The sequence below is a fragment of the Tasmannia lanceolata genome, unplaced genomic scaffold (genome assembly GCF_043159265.1).
Source record: "Tasmannia lanceolata isolate RefF3 unplaced genomic scaffold, GAP_Taslan_0.1 ptg000037l, whole genome shotgun sequence".
Classification (NCBI taxonomy): Eukaryota; Viridiplantae; Streptophyta; class Magnoliopsida; order Canellales; family Winteraceae; genus Tasmannia; species Tasmannia lanceolata.
The window spans coordinates 62233207-62252425 of NW_027518714.1; the positions used below are offsets into that span (position 1 = coordinate 62233207).

General features: G+C 37.4%; 2 protein-coding genes across 3 annotated transcripts in view; both read right to left on the reverse strand.

Moving 5' to 3' along the window:
- The window catches only part of LOC143860024 (uncharacterized), a 44249-nt gene that overhangs the window by 5280 nt on the left and 19750 nt on the right, over window positions 1-19219 (reverse strand). The window lies entirely within an intron of this gene.
- On the reverse strand, window positions 8992-13114 carry LOC143860017 (rust resistance kinase Lr10-like). The gene is made up of 3 exons (XM_077370526.1): window positions 12362-13114; window positions 10422-10451; window positions 8992-10221 (listed from the first exon to the last, which is right to left on the reverse strand). Exons 1-3 carry the CDS (start codon window positions 13062-13064, stop codon window positions 9098-9100), a joined length of 1857 nt encoding a protein of 618 aa, XP_077226641.1. The 5' UTR covers window positions 13065-13114; the 3' UTR covers window positions 8992-9097.

A 19219-nucleotide genomic window follows, 5' to 3' on the forward strand; every position in this document is an offset into this window, starting at 1 on the left:
AAACAACAATTTATTTTTCTGCATTCTTTAAGATTCCCTTCTCTCTCTCTCTCTCTTATCTTTTATCTTCCCTCTCCTAACCCTAAGCTCAAATTGTGTACAACATAAATAATACTAGGAAACTCTAATGGACCGTCCAATTTGAAATGGATCGTAGACGATACCTATAAAGTAATTTCTGAAAATTAATACAAAAAAGAATTTCACCTATAAGGAATCCGAACTAATCGGGATGCAAATAATTTTAGTATTTTAATAATAAAAATAAAAGAAGTCTTTCTTAGACTTTTGAAAAAGATTCCAAACATTTGAGGTTTTCCGCCAAAATTTCAAAATGCTTTTGAAGGAGGCTCTCTTATCTATCAAAAGTTTAGTCCAAGATGGGCAAGTGAGAGAGATTCTTCCATCCATATAAGATGGAGTGTTGAGACAAAGGCTTGGGCCTTTCAAGGGCATTCAATTTGTTTGCCTTGGAGCTTTTAAAAAGAACAAACAAAAAAACAAATAAAAAGAAAACACACGCGCGCCGTGCTGTGCTGTGCCGGGTAGTGGGTGCGGGTGCGAGTGGGTTTGGGTTTTCCCTAAACAAGAAAAGGATTCCGTTCCATTTCCTTTGTTAAGGACAAGAGGCCGTAGCCAGATCTCAACTAGTTACTAGAAACGTGAGTAAGTTCTCAGTTTTGGCAGTTCTACTTTTGGGCATTGGTTCACGACTGCGCTTTCAAAAGGGCACATGTTCATCCTGATCCTATTCAACCTTCTATGTAGGGTCGGGCTTTTGGCCTGCTCTAGATAAGGGAACTTCCGGTCAGCTCTACTAGTCCTAGGGTTAAAACCCTTCTTAATAGCGTTTTAACAAACGGCTCTATTTTTTAAATAGGGTTAAAGGGTTGTGGCTTTACGCATTCAAGGTTATGTTTACGTTTTTAAAATGGCGGGTGTCATCAATAGACACGTTTTGCCTTTAAAAACAAACCTTCATCAACGTTGTTTAACCACAGATCGTTTTCTACCCTTCTATAGTTTTTGCTCTGTTCATCTATTGTTAACAGAACAGTGCAGTGCCTTACGTTTTATATTTCATAGTATCATGTGTTCTTCTTCCTTCTTTGTTGTTGGGTAATTGGAGTATTTATTGTCTGGTTCAGATCTATTTGATCGTGCACTTCAGATAGATATCGACGGTGGGCTTTGCAGAGGCGCAAAATCACTCATCATTTTTCTTCTTTTTTTTGGCAGAAATACAGATACGCCATATTTATATTTAGAGGAAAATTCTACAACAAATAATTCATTGTCAAATATGCAATATTGTAAATTGAATCCGATATAAATAATAATAACATATTTATGAAATCCTATTAAGAGATAAAAGGGTTTCACGTTCACATTAATTCTCATATATTCCAAATCTAATTAAAAAACAACCAAAAATAGTATCAAAATTCCTTCGAGCAGCAAGTACTTTTAGTGTTAACTTACCTTCCAAGATGTTTCCAAACATGTTAAAATAGCTAATTAAGCAAAGAGTTGTTTAATTAAATTCAAGACCACACTAAATTTCAATTTTAGAAAGTCTAAAACAAGGAAACTTCCAATATTCCATTCATCGTATGGATGTATATAAGTTACAATAAATCCCTGATTTGTATGGATATACATGGTTTTACTTAGATTAACATGAAGAAAGATATTATCAAACTAGGAGAAATTATATGATGGCAGACCATGAAAACATAAAGGGCGGAAGGAGACAAAACTTTCTTCTTGGTTTTTGAACAAAGGAAAAGTCAAAAGAGGGCTTTCTCTTGGATTTCAAATCAAGGGATATATTCACGATCGGCCACCATATAAGTTCTCTTTAGGATACGAAAGATCAACTAGATATTGGACATCGGCAAAATGGGCATGAATTCTTGCTTGCCAACCACTGTAGAATGCATCTTGCATGAAAGACATGTGCACAAGGCAAGCTAGTAACATCGTTCTTCAGTAAAAACTTATCGAGACAAATCATGCAACCCTCACCTGAATCATTCTCTTCAAATTCTTTAATCAAAGATCTCCCTCTCCACTCCATCCAGGCCCGATCAATATCTTCTTCTCCATCCAACCCTTTGTTATACTCCCAAGTCTTTAAAATCTCTATCTCGAAACACACTAGGCCTTGTACTCATGGCTCCAATTGTTGCATCGTGGGTGTAACCAGAAATCTTTCGTCTCAGATCATCTTTGTTCTCTCTACTGATATCTAAACAAGAAATCAAATCTAAAATAAATTCTTCTGATTTCTCAGGAGAAAGCACCGACCCAAAATAAGTGGTTGAAGAATATGCATCTACAGGAATATCTCGATGATGATAGATGACCGTGGTAAATCCTTGGTCTGTGTGAACCATTACTTTTACGTTCCTTTTCACTGTGAATTACAACCTGGAGCATCGAATCCAAACCTTTAGTCATTATTGATTTCTTTGGATGGTAACGAATGGTAGGGATTGCTTCATGGAAGGCCATGGTTAAGGGAAAGCTTACTTGATTGTTTACTGTGTGGAGATTGAAGGGGTTTTTGATTTTTTAGAGTTTTGTTTTTTGTTACTCTAACCCAATTTAAATAGAATACGATAGTTGTTTTAGGAAAACTAAGCTTTGGATGTTTGTGTTTGACTTGAGTCAGGAAATTCTGTTAGGAGGAAAATTCTGGGAAACCAACCTTGGATTGATCTGGACCGTCCACCTGGTGTTCTTATTTGGTAACTTGCTCCAGAAGAAAAATAAGTGTGACCCACTTGATCAATCATCGAAGCCATTCATTTGTGGGGCCCACGGTCTGAAATTCTCCCCTTATTGTAGGGTTATGATTGGCCAATGCTAAAAATCTTCAATATATATCACCCGTCCATTGTCTGGGTTAGCGTATGATTCGATAGAAGGTGGGCCCATGCCGCCGTTTTCTCATTTGGTAATTAGATTTATTTTATTGAAGAAGTGCTAAAAAGAGAAGCCCTTTCCTCTAGCCACTTTTTGAGGCAAATTTGCCATGTCTTTAGATCGTATGAACAGTAGTCATACGATCGTAGCCGTTGGATCAATCAACTTCACTTCCATTCTGGATATTCGCTGGCAGTCTGTTTATTTCCCCTCAAGACTCAAGAGTCATATTAGAAGGGAAATGATACCTGCGCCAAAGAGTTTTGATAAACATGATATCATTTCCCTATTAGAAATATAGTTTGAAATGGTTTTCATCACTCTGTATGGATTGCAAGAAAAATAATTCATGAAAAAATTTTCTCAGGAAAGTTTCCTTTCACCTTTTTAGAGGGAATTATTATGATTATGATTAATTTAGAGGGATACCATAATAAATTGAAGGCCCTCTAAATAAAATATTGAATAGGTTTTTTCAAGTCATGTATTTTTAGAGGTTGGGCATGTAGCTCAGTGGTTATGTCTTTGTTTCTTAACCTTTAGGTCGGAGGTTTGATCTCAACTTACCTACCAAACGAGGTAATGTTTTGTTATGTGTAAAAAAGGTAGGAAATTTTAGAAATATATTTCATTTTCAAAGTTTTCCTGAATTTTCTTGCAATCCAAGTGAGAGAATCTTTGGTTTCCGCTGGGGGACCACGAGTAATGTAGTGTGAGATCACGAGTCACGACCATTGACTTTCAAAACATCATAAGCTGATTCAAATGATCTTGGGTTCATCCCAAACGGACATCCCATCCTTAAGATAATGGGCAGTAAAAATCAAAGGTTTATCTTTGCTTGGCAAACCTCAAATGAGACTTGTTTAAGCCTTGATGAATCAAGGACCTAGGAGATCCGATCAAGGTGATATTAACATAGTTTTGCTGACCTTAGGGTTTTCGTTTGAGTCAACGGATGGCAAGTGAGGCCAGTAAATGTCCATGTAGGGGGCCACTTGCTCAATGATCCAAGCCATAAATTTTCTTGGTGTTCCTACAGATGAAGCATGGAGAAAAATTATAAGCCTCCAATTTGTAGAGGCTTTCCGTGTAAATTTTCTCCGGTTATGAGTCTCCTACCCTCCCCGATTTTGTTCTCCAGCACAGTAGCACTACTGTGCCCAACTCACCTCTCAGGGCCCCACCCCTTGGAGATGCTGAAACACGTCTATAGAGGAAGATGGTGCTTCCACATATATAGCCTAGAAATCTTTTCTCCCTTTCCGATGTGGAATTTTATATTCCAACCCCCTTAGGGCCAGCTCCTCGCTGGCACCGGGGTCCGGCATCCTCACCGGCACACCTTACTGTTGAGGTTTGGTCTGATGCCATTATGTCACAACCCGACCCTACCGTGAAAGTATTTTCTGGTTCTAGGTCTCCCACCCTCCTCAATTTGCTTAAATAGCAGCACTATGCCTAATCTACCCTGCAAGGCCCTGCCCCTTAGAGATGTTGAAAATGCATCTACACAAGGAGGGAGAATCCACATATATAACCTAGAAATCTTTTCTCTCCTTCTGATGTGGGATCTTACACTATTCGTTTTGGATTTTGAGAATTGATTTTGAGTCCAAAACTGATCATTTGACTCAAATTTAAGTGTACAAAAGGGGAGAAAAATTTATTAAGTCATGACATGTTTGAATGTAGGTATTTTTTTCCAAAATAAAATAACTTCCTTAAAATATGAGTTTTCCGGTTTTTGCCATCTCCCTCTATATACAAAACTAGGCTTTCCCTACCTACTTTAGTTATGTAGGAAGGGCTTTGATTCTTTTGATTGATGAATGTATTTAATTTATACATGATTTGTGGTTGCAGGTTAAATTGTTAAATAATAAATGATGATGAGGTTCGAGGAGACGACGAAGAAGAGGTGGTGAAGATGGTGATATGGAAATCGTGAAATGATGAAAATCTTGAACAATGTATTTTTTTAATGCCTCAATGTAGTTTAATGTAGTTTTTGTCAGGAACAATTTCAAGATATTTGTTATTAACATTTTCTTGTAATTTTAAAGATATTCAATTAAAATAGTTAATTTTTTATATATTTGTATACGATGTGGTGGAAAATGAATGTCACAATTGTGGAATTTTGATGTAAAGATATCACATATATTGTGTGAGGAATGTATAGGTACAATAGGTCACATAGAATTACTATTTAATGGATTGAAAAATAGAAAAAAGGCTATCCATAGGGCTATTTTTTTTGAAATTTCGTAGGGAAAAGCACATTTTACCTACGGAGTATTTTTAAATTTTGTAGGGAAAAGGTTATTCCTAAGCATTTTTTTTTGAAATTCCGTAGGGAAAAACACATATTCCTACTGATTATTTTGAAATTCCGTAGGGAAAAGGCTATACCTACAGATTTATTTATGAAATTCCATAAGAAAAAGTATATTTTCCCTATGGATTATTTGGAAATTCAGTAGGGAAAGGTGGCCTATCCCTACGAACAAACCGTAGGGAAAAGTACACTTTCCCTATGGTATTTATTAACTTCTGTAGGGAAAGCCCAGTGAAAGGTAGCCTATCCCTATTGAACTTAAAATCTGTTGGAAAAGGGCATTCCTTACGCCCACCTAGTCTATGGAAGTTGTGCACCTTGAAATTCAACTCAACTCAACAAAACTTTTGTCCCAAACTAGTCGGGGTCGAGTAAATGAATCCTTTAGAAAAATTTCATGAAGAAGGTGAAAGGAATTTACCTGGCTCTAATCCTGAATCTACTTGGGTTTTTCTACGTGGATCATTTTCTTCCATTCTATCATATCCAAGGTCATGTTCTCTGTTATGTCCCTAGCTATCAAGTTATGCACATTGAAATCCGTTGGGAAAAACCTTTACCTACATATTTTGGTGCTTTTCCCTATAGATTTGTCCATAGGGAAAACCCACTTTTGTTGTAGTTAAAATTGCAGTCACAGCTGCTGCGGTGTCAATGAATTTGTCATATTGATGGATGGGAGGATCGACTTCATGATGGAAGAGAAGTAGCACTCTTGATTACGGGATGTGTTTGGTTCCACAAAAGCTGGGAAGGCTTAGGGGTTTAGCTTGGCCTTTGTGATGCAGGGAAGCATCGAACAACAACATTAAGATAAATGATCAACACAAGAAGCAGCTAAAATAACTCGTGGGGGTTTGAAAGCCCATGCCATGGTTTGGAGAAAAACTCCAATATAACACGTGAAAGGAGCCAAGCTCCTTCACCCACGTGATCGAACTTCACAAAAGATATTCCAAAAATCTTCTTTATTCAAATCTAAATCTTTCTTCCTCATATCATTACATTATATAGACGCCAAAACTAAAAAATAGAAACCCTCAATACTGCTTACTTGAACAATTAGTCTTAATCTTTCATCTAAAGTAACACAAATAGAAGGTAGAAACCTTACTAAATCCTAAAATAGAAATCCCGTAATAATCATGAATCCTATCCGTAAGTCGCCCATAACTTTGCCAAATCACGTCCAAATCACATGATCTTGGGCTCGTTAGATAGCTAACTGAAAAACCTTTCTAAAGATACCAAAATCATGCCAAAAGATCAAGATTTGATGCCTAAAAATATGCAACAAATAAAATGACGAAAATAGAAAATAAAAAATAAAAAACGTGTTCAATGCCGCATGTCTGATCCAATGCTTGTTCAAAAAGCGTTCTGCATCACTTTGGGTGCCAAGTAAGCAAAACTACTTGTTTGATTGCCAGTTTAGCATTGGAATCCTTGAAAGACTCCAAGGGATGTCTCCTGGTTAATCATTACATGTCTGTTGATATGTCAACTTGTCCCCTCTCTATGCTATTCAATCCCCAAACCATAAAAAGGTTGAATTTTGCTTGGATTTCTTTGGAAGGATGCTTTTTCCTTCTCCCACTTTTTCTGTCATCTTTCTCTATATTGGCAATGGCGTCCCCTACTGATACTCTATGAGGTTGACAGCCAAATACTACTTACCATTATTCTTGGAGGTAAAGTTCCAACCAAATCCAATGCTTGTCTCCTCCATGTTGATAGCTAATCCCACTACTATCCGAGTCTATGCCGCACAACCAAATACACCTGAGAGAGCCATGGTATTTGGATTTGTTTTCTATTTCCTGATTTCACTTTTTTTGTAAGAGGGATGCAAAGAGGAATCTGCCATTGATAAACATATGAAATGTAGAGAGAAATTACCCAAAAAGGAAAATGAGTTTTCTTGATGTGAACCAAATGGTAGAAAAAGAAAATCTAGAAAAACAACCCCCTGAAAAGTTTCCCAAGAAAATTCTATTTTCCATAGTTTTCTTTTCCCTAGATCTAAACATTCGCTTACTTTCCTTCTGAGCATATCCCTTTATCACCAAACATACTTTGTATCTTTCAAAAATAGAGTCCAAGTCCTTTAACTTGTAGGTGTTAGGTTTAGGGTATGAAAATAAGTTCAAATAGTGCAAAGTAAATTAATTTTTTTGCCAAATCCATCGACCATCCTTTCCTTTTCTTGCTCCTACTTGACCGGATATGGTGTTCTATTCTCCCGAGATTTCTCAGTAGGTAAAAACCTTTCAAAGAACTTCACAAAGAAATTGAATGGATCAAAAAATTTTAATTCGGCAAGGGTCAATTCGAGGTTTCCATGAGGGTTCCTTTCGTTAGCAGTGTATGCAACATGTGATAAAATTAAGAGAATTTCCTTTAATCTTGGTTAAATTACAAAGATTTAGTCAGTGCTTATATAGAGCATCTACATGATAAACATAGAATAAAATCAAGAAAACTATGAAAAGCGATAAGAATAGAATATCTTATTCTAACATAACTGCTAATCTAATCTAGTTGCCTAACGAGTATTTAAGTAGAACTATTTTGGAATGAGATAAAGATAGAAACATCCGAATCTAACCTAATTACTATGTCGGGCTTAGTTGCCTAATCCAACCAATTACCTAACCTACCTCCATAATAATCAACGGTCGAGATTCCCTTACAATCAAGGGTCTAGATCTCATCTATTGTAACAAATGGGGCATAAGAAATTAAGGAATCTTTTAGTGGTACTCTCGGTTTCCGTAGCATTACTCTTTTCTCAAAGACATGCTTCACTCGATTACAACCGAAATGCAACAATCTTGAGCACATTAAAGTGTAAACTCAACCCAAAATCTTGATCACTAAATCCTCATGGATCAAGTGGAACAAAGGAAAGATCAAGGTTAACATTAATGCCTCTCAATCCTTCTGGAGAAGCTATTAACAATCATTAGTGATAATCTTGGGCCTTACGGCCTTCTCTGGAAATACAACTTATGATTGATATCCATCATGGTCTTTTTTTGGCTCTGTAGTAAGACTTAAGATAAATTGAGTGGAATCGACGCCTTGGTCATAGTTGACATTATTAATGAGACCAATGCCTACCACATGAAAGCTCTCTCTATACACATTCAAATCAAGTTTGCTATGAACCAATTCATTCATCATGAGGCCACTTACACTTGGAAAGAAGAAACTGCTTCTATTGGTTTTCTCTCCAAAGAAGATTGTCCCTTCAAGGGGGTTGCTATCTCCCTTCTTATTACCTCTGATTTTTTTTGTTTCTGCATTGGTATGGTGTTTTGAGGGCTGTGATTTTCTTTTCCTCGTCTTTTAATAAATCTGGTTCCACCTAACCCCAACTTATCTACCAAAAAAAGAGTACTTAATGAAATAAGAAGTGTCACTATCAAATGATAAGTATTGTTACGGTTGATAATCAGCATTGAATCATGCCTGACATGGTGCAACATGATTGGTCATCAAATATAGCTGATATGGTTCACCTCTCTTTGGCATACGGGGAGGAGGAAATCGGGTTGGAAAAGTTCAAAAGGAAAAAGACACCATGTCTCTCTTTTAAGCAGTTGATAAGTCCATAAAAGAAAAATCCTCGACCTTCATTTTCTTAAGTAGTCGAGTCTTAACGAGAATATGATCATAGGAGTAGTAGCATTGATAACTAGTATCAATAACAGTGGTGCCTCAAAGAAACATATTCCCATATAATGTTGAGAAAATGCATACACTAAAAGTTACACAATCATATCATAAACTTCTGAAAAAAAGAGTACAACTCCTTGATACTTATTCTATTTCATGGATGGTTGTCAATTTTGTACCGTGAGTTTCTTCAGGTAATGCTACATTAGTATCTGGTGGACCTGTAGAAGCAAACGGGTTTGGCGGCATCATCAAGCTTTCCATACTTCCTTCCAACATTTGGACTACACTTTTCATAGAAGGGCGATCCACAGGGTGAGACTGTATGCACCAGAGGGCCACTTTAGTTAGTTTTTTTGCAATCTCAGCATCTCCATCTTCCTCAATCCTGAGTCTCAATCCATCTCCTTGATTGAGTTTATTATATACCCATTCTGGAAAGTAAACTTCACTAGTGTTTTCTACTGTAGCATCAATGTTCTTCCTACCTCCAACCATTTCTAGCAACAACATTCCAAAACTATAAACATCTGATTTGTAGGAAACATTTCCAAAGTTCCGAGAGAACACTTCGGGTGCAATGTAACCCATGGTCCCTCTAGCATCTTTCATGGATACAATGCTTTGCTCCTTTGGACATAATTTTGCCAGTCCAAAATCAGATATCTTTGGATTAAAGTTATGGTCTAGCAAAATATTGTGAGGCTTGATATCAAAATGGAGAATGCGCTGTTCACAACCCTGGTGTAGATATTCGACTCCTTTAGCAACGCCAACTGCAATATCTTGAAGCTTTTCCCAACCAAGCACTGGATCTTTAGCATCAGCTGAGAAGATGAATTTCTCTAGGGATTCATTTGGCATGAATTCATAAATAAGTGCTCTTCTGAATCTATCAACACAAAATCCTAGAAGGCGGACCACATTGACATGATGAATTCTACCAATGGTACCCACTTCGTTAATGAAATCTTCGCCATTACCACCAGAGTTTTGGAGGAGCTTTACAGCAACAGTGACTTCACTGGGAAGCTTCCCTTTGAACACAGAGCCGTAACCTCCTTGACCCAACTTTTCCTTGAATTGATCTGTCATCTTTCTCAAATCAGCATAAGAATATCTCGTGGGCTTCATTGATTTGTAATCTTCCAAGAACTTTTCAACTTTGAGCTGGTTTTCTATTTCCTTTCTATCTATTTTCCACCAAATGTAGACCTTAATGCTGATCAATGTTGCTATTAAGAGAACAAAGATGCCTATGCTGACACCTGAACATATAATAAGATTGAAGATCATTAAGTAATTAAGGTATTATCTTTGTATTATCTTTGTTCCTTCAGGACCACCTCGGTTCTGTTTTTACATATATATATATATATATATATAATCTGTTGCCCTTTTCAAAAAAAAAAAAATTAAGTAATTAAGGTACATTTATCTAGTCTCTAAACATGGCAGAGAGCTCTACCTATTATTATGTACTTTTTATCACTTGATCCTGCAAAAAATAATAGTAGAAAGTTAGAATCATTACAAGTATGGTCTTCATTCATTTCAAGCAATCCAATCCATCAATTGTTCATGTAACAAAAAAGAAACACAGAAATTCTTAAGTTTTAACTTTACATTTTCTTTAAAAAAAAAGATCGAAACAACAAATTCAATTGTAGGGATAAAAAAGTAAGGGCCCGTTTGGATACCTCATACTCTGTACTTGGATTTGGAATTGAGGTTTGAGTTCAAAATGAATAGATCCGGCAGATCATGTTGAGGGAGAGAGAGAGAGGGAAGGGGTACTTCCTAGTGGAGGGGAGAGGTTGAGGAGCAAAGAGGGTGAAGGAAACTGTCACATCTTTGGATTTCTAATTTCTTATTTCCACAGCAAACTTAGAAATCTGATTTTTTTCACTGTCGGCTGCTGAATTAGAAATCCAAGAATTTAATCCGATCCAAATTACAATGCAAAAGGGCTGCAAATGTAAGAAATCCAAATCAAATTCTTCTCGGCATCCAAACGGCCCTAAATGATTAAGAAGAAAAAAGGTAAGAAGCGGGGACCTGTTTTAGTCACCTACATATGCATCGGGTAACCATAGTGCTACTACACACATACACACATGCGGTAACCATAGGTACCTACATATGCATGTGGTAAGAACTTCTGTGTCAAACAATGTTGCCTTCTCTCTCTTTTATAGAGAGAAAATATGACTGTTGGGAGGAAAAAATGCCCATTAAGATGGCAAAATGTTTCTCTCCCAATAGTCACTTTTGCAATTGTTGGAGAAGAGGAAACGGTTTGCATTAATGGGTTAAAAATGTTTTGGAAAAAAATAAAAAATTGTTTTGGAATTAATGGAAAAATTTAAAACAGTTTTTACCAAATAATTTATTTCAGTTTTAAATGACTTCCCAAATAATTTATTTCAGTTTAAGTCCTGATATATTAACTGGTTCTATCGGTTGTTTATTTATATTTCACGGCAAGTTGGATGTAGGGAAAAAGAATTTCAGAGTCATTAAACAATTTTTCTATGATTTGTTTTTCAAAAAGAAATAAAAAATTAAGCTGTAAACCTACTAGAGCATAGAATTTTTTCATGGAATATTTTTTCTCTGTGAAGAGTGGATTTCACCTCCGGGCACCAGTAAATCAGCCCATGAGGAAGGTGAAACACCTCCCTTGTAAGTGGCCGAAATTAAAATGCATGGATTTCAGTGAGATTAATCTCTGCCTTTCACTTTCTTGTGGCCGAAATATTCATTTTCTTTTCCCTACATCCAAAACATCAGGCTTGGACTCATTTTGTTGACAGAAAAACCATTCCTGCAACATGACAAACTTGTCTGCGTGAAATTAATGGCTTGATGGCGTGAACATGGTATCTTTCCATATTAAAACTCCCAACTACGAATAATATGGAGACCATCAATAAGAATATGCAAGAATAAGTTCATTTGAATCCCATCTATGGTATTTCAATCAACGTTCATTCCAATTCAGACCATCCGAGAGTAAGCCCCTGCTCGTTTTGGATTTTGAGAATTGATTTTATTATTAAACTGATTATTGTACTCAAAATTAAACATAATTTTGAGTCTGGTAATCAGTTTTAGAATCAAAACATCAATTCTCAAATCTGAAACGAACAGGGCCTAAATAAATGTTGTGGACAACAAGGAAGGCACCTTGTTGACACAGAGGGAGGGCCGAAGGGGGTGAAGAGGGACTATCTCGTTCCTCCTCTCCTCCTCTATCTTCTTCTTTGAAAAAGGGAGAGAGAGATGTAGATTGCTGAAGTAGGGGTTCGAAAACAGAGAGACTCCCCAGACCAGAAAAGAGAGATGAGCAGCAGTAGTATGTGTAGTGCGGAATTAAAAAGGAATGGAAATAGAAGAGGGGAATACCTTGAGTTGGTGGAATGGGGAAACAAGTGATTTCCTCACCGGTTATGTCCTTGAATCCGCATCCCTCTCCTCTTTTTTCGCAATCACTGCATCGAGGCAAATCCCACTTCAGATCTGACAAGGCGTAAAAAGTCGATGGACATTTGACGGTCTTGATTGGCTCGCAAGAGAATGGCAGTCTCTCCACGCCCTCATCCCCATCATAAAGAAAAACATTGTATTGAGAGCCGCTCAGGCATTTGATAGGAGGACCATAGAAGTTATTAATAGAAACATCTGACGAACAATTGAGAAATGTACAGTTGTAACGAAGCCAAGTGTGGAAAACAGAAGCGGAGAGATTAAGTTTGAGGTTGAAGAGGAAGCCCTCGATGCAATTCTGAGGGTCGGATATGCTTAGTGTCTGATACTTGTAATTGATATGTGTCACGTAAAGCTCAGTTGAAGATGAGAGGTTGAGGACTGTGTTGGTGCCATTGCAGGAGAGATCAAAGCCAGGATAGGCGCGGCAGCGCTGATGCTGCTGGCCTTCTTTTTCTTCTTTCAATCGAAAAGGAAATCTAATTTCAGGGCCATGGGGATCGCACTGCTTGGAAGATGGGCATGGATCTGGTTGACAAACTCCATTGTCTAATAATAAAATTATGAGGAAGAGGGTGACGGAGAGCAAGTGCAAGATGGCCTCTGCAACTGGCTTACCCATACTATCTCAAATAGTGAAAGTGTGAAACTCTCGTTTTGGCACATTTAATTATTTTAGCATTACCTCAACGAAGACTTGATCGAGATTTTTTTGGGCAGCTGATCAAATCCCAGTTTTCCACGTGGCATCAAAAAATCTAACAACGAAACTTTCTAGTAGCTTCGGATGAGGTCGACCCAGTTGGACTTTTTGAAGCTTTAGTCCAACTTACACTGACGTCATTATAACCGTTCAATTAATTTTACGCCTACGTAGCCTGTTTCCAAAAGAGATCTCTTAGCCGTTAGGTTTAGAAGACTTCTCAGTTTTCACTACATTGGCTTTCAAAGGGCATGTTTGGCTACCATGAATTTTTTTTTAATGATAAATTGGTATCTCCAAGTTGAGATGAGGGTGAATTGGTTAATAATCAAAAAATTAGTGTGCAAGTGATGAGAAGTGGGGCAAGAAAAAACTCTACTCAAAATAGGATCAACTTATTCCTGATTTTAGCCACATCTTACGCTCAGCTCAATCGTGCCCTCTCAAAACCCTCTCCTCCCACTGCCCTACCCCTCTCTCACAACTCGGAAACAGCTACTTATCCTTAAAAAAAAAAATTCCCAGCTGCGAGATATGGCCTAACAAAGCTTCTCTTTCCTATTTTGGTTTTCCCACAGAAACAAGAAATCCTATTTAACATGTGGGAAAACGAGACAAGTCTCAACGGGCCAAAAAAAAATCCCAAAATATGAGAAAGACATAGATCTAAACCTTAAATCCCACGAATCTAAAATTTAGATCTAAAAAATAACCTCTAAAATTCCACATCTAAAATATTTTTACAATTATTAACCTTTATTTGAAGATAAAGTGAAACCCACTAAAATTTTCCAATATTTTAAAACAATTAGATCATCAATGGCCCTTATAACATCAACATGAAACAATGATTAAGTGGGATTTCGTTTGGAAAATAATGGCGAAAGTGGAATTGAAACAACGATTTAGTCATTTCCATTTTCCAGCATACTTTTTAGATCTAAAAAATAACCTCTAAAATTCCACATCTAAAATATTTCAGGTCACTTCCTTATCATCCTGCGTGTGTGTCACGGCACGAGAATTTCATCTTTATTTTCCAAGCCAAATCCTGTTTTGCTAGCAGACCTCATTATGTTTGTAGGCATCTTTTATGGTTGCAATGGGTCCCATGGTTCCCATCTGCATCCCTCAATCTTTCTTGGTAATTTCTATTCAAAACTGCATTAATATCTAATATTGGAATATCCACCATGATTGTAGAAAAATAAAATTTCGATAGGCTAAAGACAGTTGTATTTAAACTCTATTTCAATCTATAGATGTATTGCTCTTTTTAAAAAAAAAAAAAAAAAAGTGTACATCACTGAAAGATTACTGTAAGGGCTTGGCAGGAATGGTGAGAACCCTTTACGGATCTGATCGAGGGAAAGAAGCAATGCAGGCAAAACGCAGGCAAAATGCATCTATGGATATAACTAAAATTTATTTGCAAATGTGAATATTTGCAAATAATAATAGTAACAGTTTTCCAGCTCATTCAGACGTGCAATCTAATTGGGTTTTTGGGTTACAACCTGTGTATCGACTTCTAATCTCAATTAGGCCTACAAAAGCAGGGCATCTCCACTCGAGTATGGCTACCTTAAAAAATAATCCATGGAATATTTTTGTGGCCATTTGTGAGAGAATGAAGTGGGAGAAACTAAAGAGGGTCGGCAAAACAAATTTTTTTAGTTATATCCATCTTTTTGGTTTGTGGGAAAGGTCTTTCCATCTTTTTCATCGTTTGGTACAACAAATTGAAATAGAATGCTTTTTCCTAGAAAGGCATAGAATGGTTCTTATAGCATGTTGGACCCACCATTTTACATTTCATGTTTTAATAGGTGGCCCGCTGACCCATGCATAAGGAGTCCACAATTTACAATTTACACCTCATATTTTGATCTAGTGGGGTCCACTATTTACACCCCGAAACCCACCAATAAAAAAGGAACGCATTTTTACTTTGAAAATCCCAATAGTTTTCAGGATTTTATATGTTTGCTCATGTAGTCTAGTATTTTTCGAAAACAACTATGGGCCCACTTCATAAGATGATCCAAACCGTTCATCTATTGGGCCATAATGTAAATAGGGTTAGGATCATCCATAGGATGATCCTAACCCTTATAGATCGAAGGTTTAGGATCATCCTACGGGGATGATTTCTATTCAAACCACATTAATTTCTCATATCCACCACTTGACTCGTTAGTGGGTAGAAAATATGATGGAATATAAATGTTGATGGGGGCATGAAAGAGGTGACACCAATCATCGGCCGACACGTGGCGCCAAGACAAAAGCTGGGTTAGACAACGAAGACTTGTCAGCGTGTGGAAACTCTCGTTTTGGCACGTTTATTTGTTTTAGCATTACCTCAACGAAGACTTGATCGAGATTTTGACTCTGATTTTTTTGGGCGGCTTCTCAAATCACGTGGCGCCAAGACAAAAGCTGGGTTCGCCACGTGGCATCTAAAATTCTAACGGCGAAACTTTCTGATAAAGAGTGATAGCTTCGGATGAGGTCGACGCCGTTGGGACTTTTTGAAGCTCTGATAAATGCCAAACTTGGAACATTTGGTCGTGTCCTTAATTTCTCTTTATTTTAAGCTACTGAAATTTGCAATATTACGTTTTTTTATAGGGAAATGTTATCAGCACTACTATATTTTGATGAGGGCACTCCTCACTTTATTAATAGTACGGTATGGACCGCACTATAGGATGATCCAAACCGTCCATTAGATGGGCCACAGCCTAAATAGGTTGTGCCCCAAAAATCATTTCAAAAGGTTGAGCCTAGCCCTCCGATCTGAATGTTAGAGGGTTGATCCTAACCCTCTATAGATCGGGGGGTTAGGATCAACCTATTGAAATGATTTTCGGGGCACAACCTATTTAGGTTGTGGCCCATCTAATTGACGGTTTGGATCATCGTATGGTGCGGGCCATACCGTACTTTTAATAAAGTGAGGAGTGCCCTCATCAAAATACACTAGTCTTCACAAACCTCTCATAAGATGTATTTATTGGCTTTCTTAACAAGCTCTAATTAATCCTAATTTTCTAAAGACAAAAACGCCCCTCTTTTAAAGAAGGTGATGGATTTCAATAAGGGGGTATTTTGGGTATCTTATATCCCTAAATCTAAATTTTAGATCTTAAAAATGACCTCTCAAATTCCAAATCTAAAATATATTTCAACTATGAACCTTTTTTAAGATCAATTAAAACCTTCTAAAATTCTCCAATATTAAAAGAAAAGTGATATATCCGCCCCTTTTGATTACTTGGGACACCCAGCAGCAGTGTACATGGCAAGTACATCAGCCCCTCTGCAGTCATTGATACACGGTTTCTGGGTGTCCCTAGTTATCAAAAGAAGCGGATATATCACTTCCCTATTTAAAAACAATTAAATCATCAATGGCCCTGTACAGTTGGAAGCTCTCGGTATGTTCGTAGGCATCTTTCACAGTTGCATCCTCATCAAATAGACATGACATGACTTGTTAGCGTGTGGAAAATATAATGCAGAGTACATAAAAGTCAAGGCTTTTAGTCTGTACAGACAAAATCACACCCAGTGGGAAACAACGTGCCAAAAAATTCTAACCAGTCAAAAGACCTAAAACATAGTTCCAAACCTCATATCCCAAAAATCTAAAATTTAGATCGAAAAAAATGACCTAATATGCATCCTTTAACCTTTCTCGGTAGTTTCACCATCAAATAGCGACGACTCGTTACCGTGTGGAAAATATAATGCAAAATATAATGCAGAGTACATAAAAGTCAAAGTCTTTTACAAAATCACACTTCGTGCGAAACACGGCAACTCCCAACTGACTTAAGCATCGGAGAGCCTATCCGGAGCCAGGATAGGTGCGGCAGTGTTGATGTTGCTTCTCCTCTTCTTCTTTCAATCGAAAAGGAAATCTAATTTTAGGGCCATGGGGAACGCACTGCCTGAAAGGTGGGCATGTATCTGGTTGACAAACTCCATTGTCTAATAATAAAATTACGAGGAAGAAGGAGCAAGTGTAGGATGGTCTCTGCAACTGGGTTACCCATATAATCTCAAATTTTGTATTTTGTGCGGTGCTAGTGAAACTCTCGTTTTGGCACATTTATTTATTTTAGCATGACCTCAACGAAGGCGAACAAAACTTGGCTCCAGACCCGTCTGGAGGAAGTTCCTTCAGCCCCTCTAATAGCAGGGTGGCGTACATATCAAATCCACGCCTACTTTTTAGAAGGAATTGATATTTCCACAGCCCCACTATTACGCTATAAGCAAGGGGCCTGGAGGAAAGTTCCTCCAGACCACTCGCGACATTGATTGTGTTATGGTTGGGCTTCTGCTCAAATCCCAGTTCGATAGCTCGGATGAGGTCGAGTGGTCGACGCAGTTGGACTTTTTCAAACCTTTAATAAAGTGCGCTCATAAATTCACCCTCCATTACACTGATCCCTATACGCAGCAGGTTTACCTCTACGTAGCAGGTTTCCAAAAGGAATCCCCCCTTAGCCACCCAACCAGTCGTTAGGTTTTGAAGACTTTTCACCACATTGGTTTTCAAAGGTTATGTTTGGCTACTATTAATTTCTTTTAATAGGTTATGTTTGGCTACTATTAATTTCTTTTAATGATAAATTAGTAACTCTAAGTTGAGATGAGGGGAATCGGCTAAAAAATAGGAAATTAGTGTATAAGTAATGATAAATCAGTATCTCAAAATAGGATGACTTGTTCTGATTTTAGCCACTTCTTACACTCATCTCAATCGGACCCTCTCAAACCTCTCTTACAACTTGGAAACGGCTGTTTATCCTTAAAAAAATTCCCCAAGAAAGCTTCTCTTTCCTATTTTGGTTTTCCCACATAAACAAGAAAACCTATTTAACATGTGATTCCCATGTCCATCCTTTAACCTAGGGCTGCAACTCGAGCCGGGTTTTACCCGACCCGCATCGACCCGACCCGAAAATAACCTGGGTTGGGTTCAGGTTTCATGGGTTTCGGGTCGAGCCGGGTTGAGCATTCAAAAGCCCGCATGAATCTCGGATCGAGCCGGGTTTGAAGGGGCCCGACCCGACCCGACCCGAGTTACATAAGTTATAGTATGTACATTTTTTTCTATTGTTAGTTAAAAGTTAAAAGTGAAAACCCACGCACCCACTGTTATTGTACGTGAGTGTAATTTCTGCTTCTATGAGTTGAGTTGAATTAAGAGTTTGATTGTAATTACAACATTGTTTGATTACAGCATTGTTTGATTCAAGTGTAATGTGAGTGTAATTACATCATTGTTTGATTCAAGTGTACTGTGAGTGTAATTTCTACTTCTATGAGTTGAGTTGCCTTGCCAAACAAGAATTTTCCTTAAAAAATTGCGTCAACGTGAAAAACCCGACCTGACCCGAGATTTATCATGGGTAGGGCCGGGTTTGGGAATCGTGGGTTTTCCGAAAAAAAACCCGACCTGACCCGACCCGAGATATTTCTCGGGTAGGGTTAGGTTCTCCAAAACCCGACCCGCCCGACCCAAGTTGCAGCCCTACTTTAACCTTTCTCGGTACTTTCTCATCAAATAGACACGACTTGGCTAGTTAGCGTGTGGAAAATATAATGCGGAGTACATAAAAGTCAGTCTTTTAGTCTGTACAGACGAAATCACACCCCGTGGGAAACAAGGCAACTCCCAACGTGCCAAAAAATTCTAAAAAGTCATAAAACCTAAAACATAGATCTAAACCTCATATCCCAAAAATCTTGAATTTAGATCTAAAAAATGACCTCTAAAATTCCAAATTAAAATTATATTTAGAAATATTAGCCTCTATTTTAAGATCAATTGAAACCCACTAAAATCGTCCATTATCTAAAAACAATAAAATCATCAATGGCCCTAATAAAATCAACATGAAACAATTATGTTTGGAAAACACTCACACAACAGGATTTTGTTTGGAATTCCAAAAATCCAAAATTTAGATATAAAAAATGACCTACAAAATTCCAAATCTAAAATATATTTACAACTATTAACATTTATTTTAAGATAAATTGAAGCCCACTAA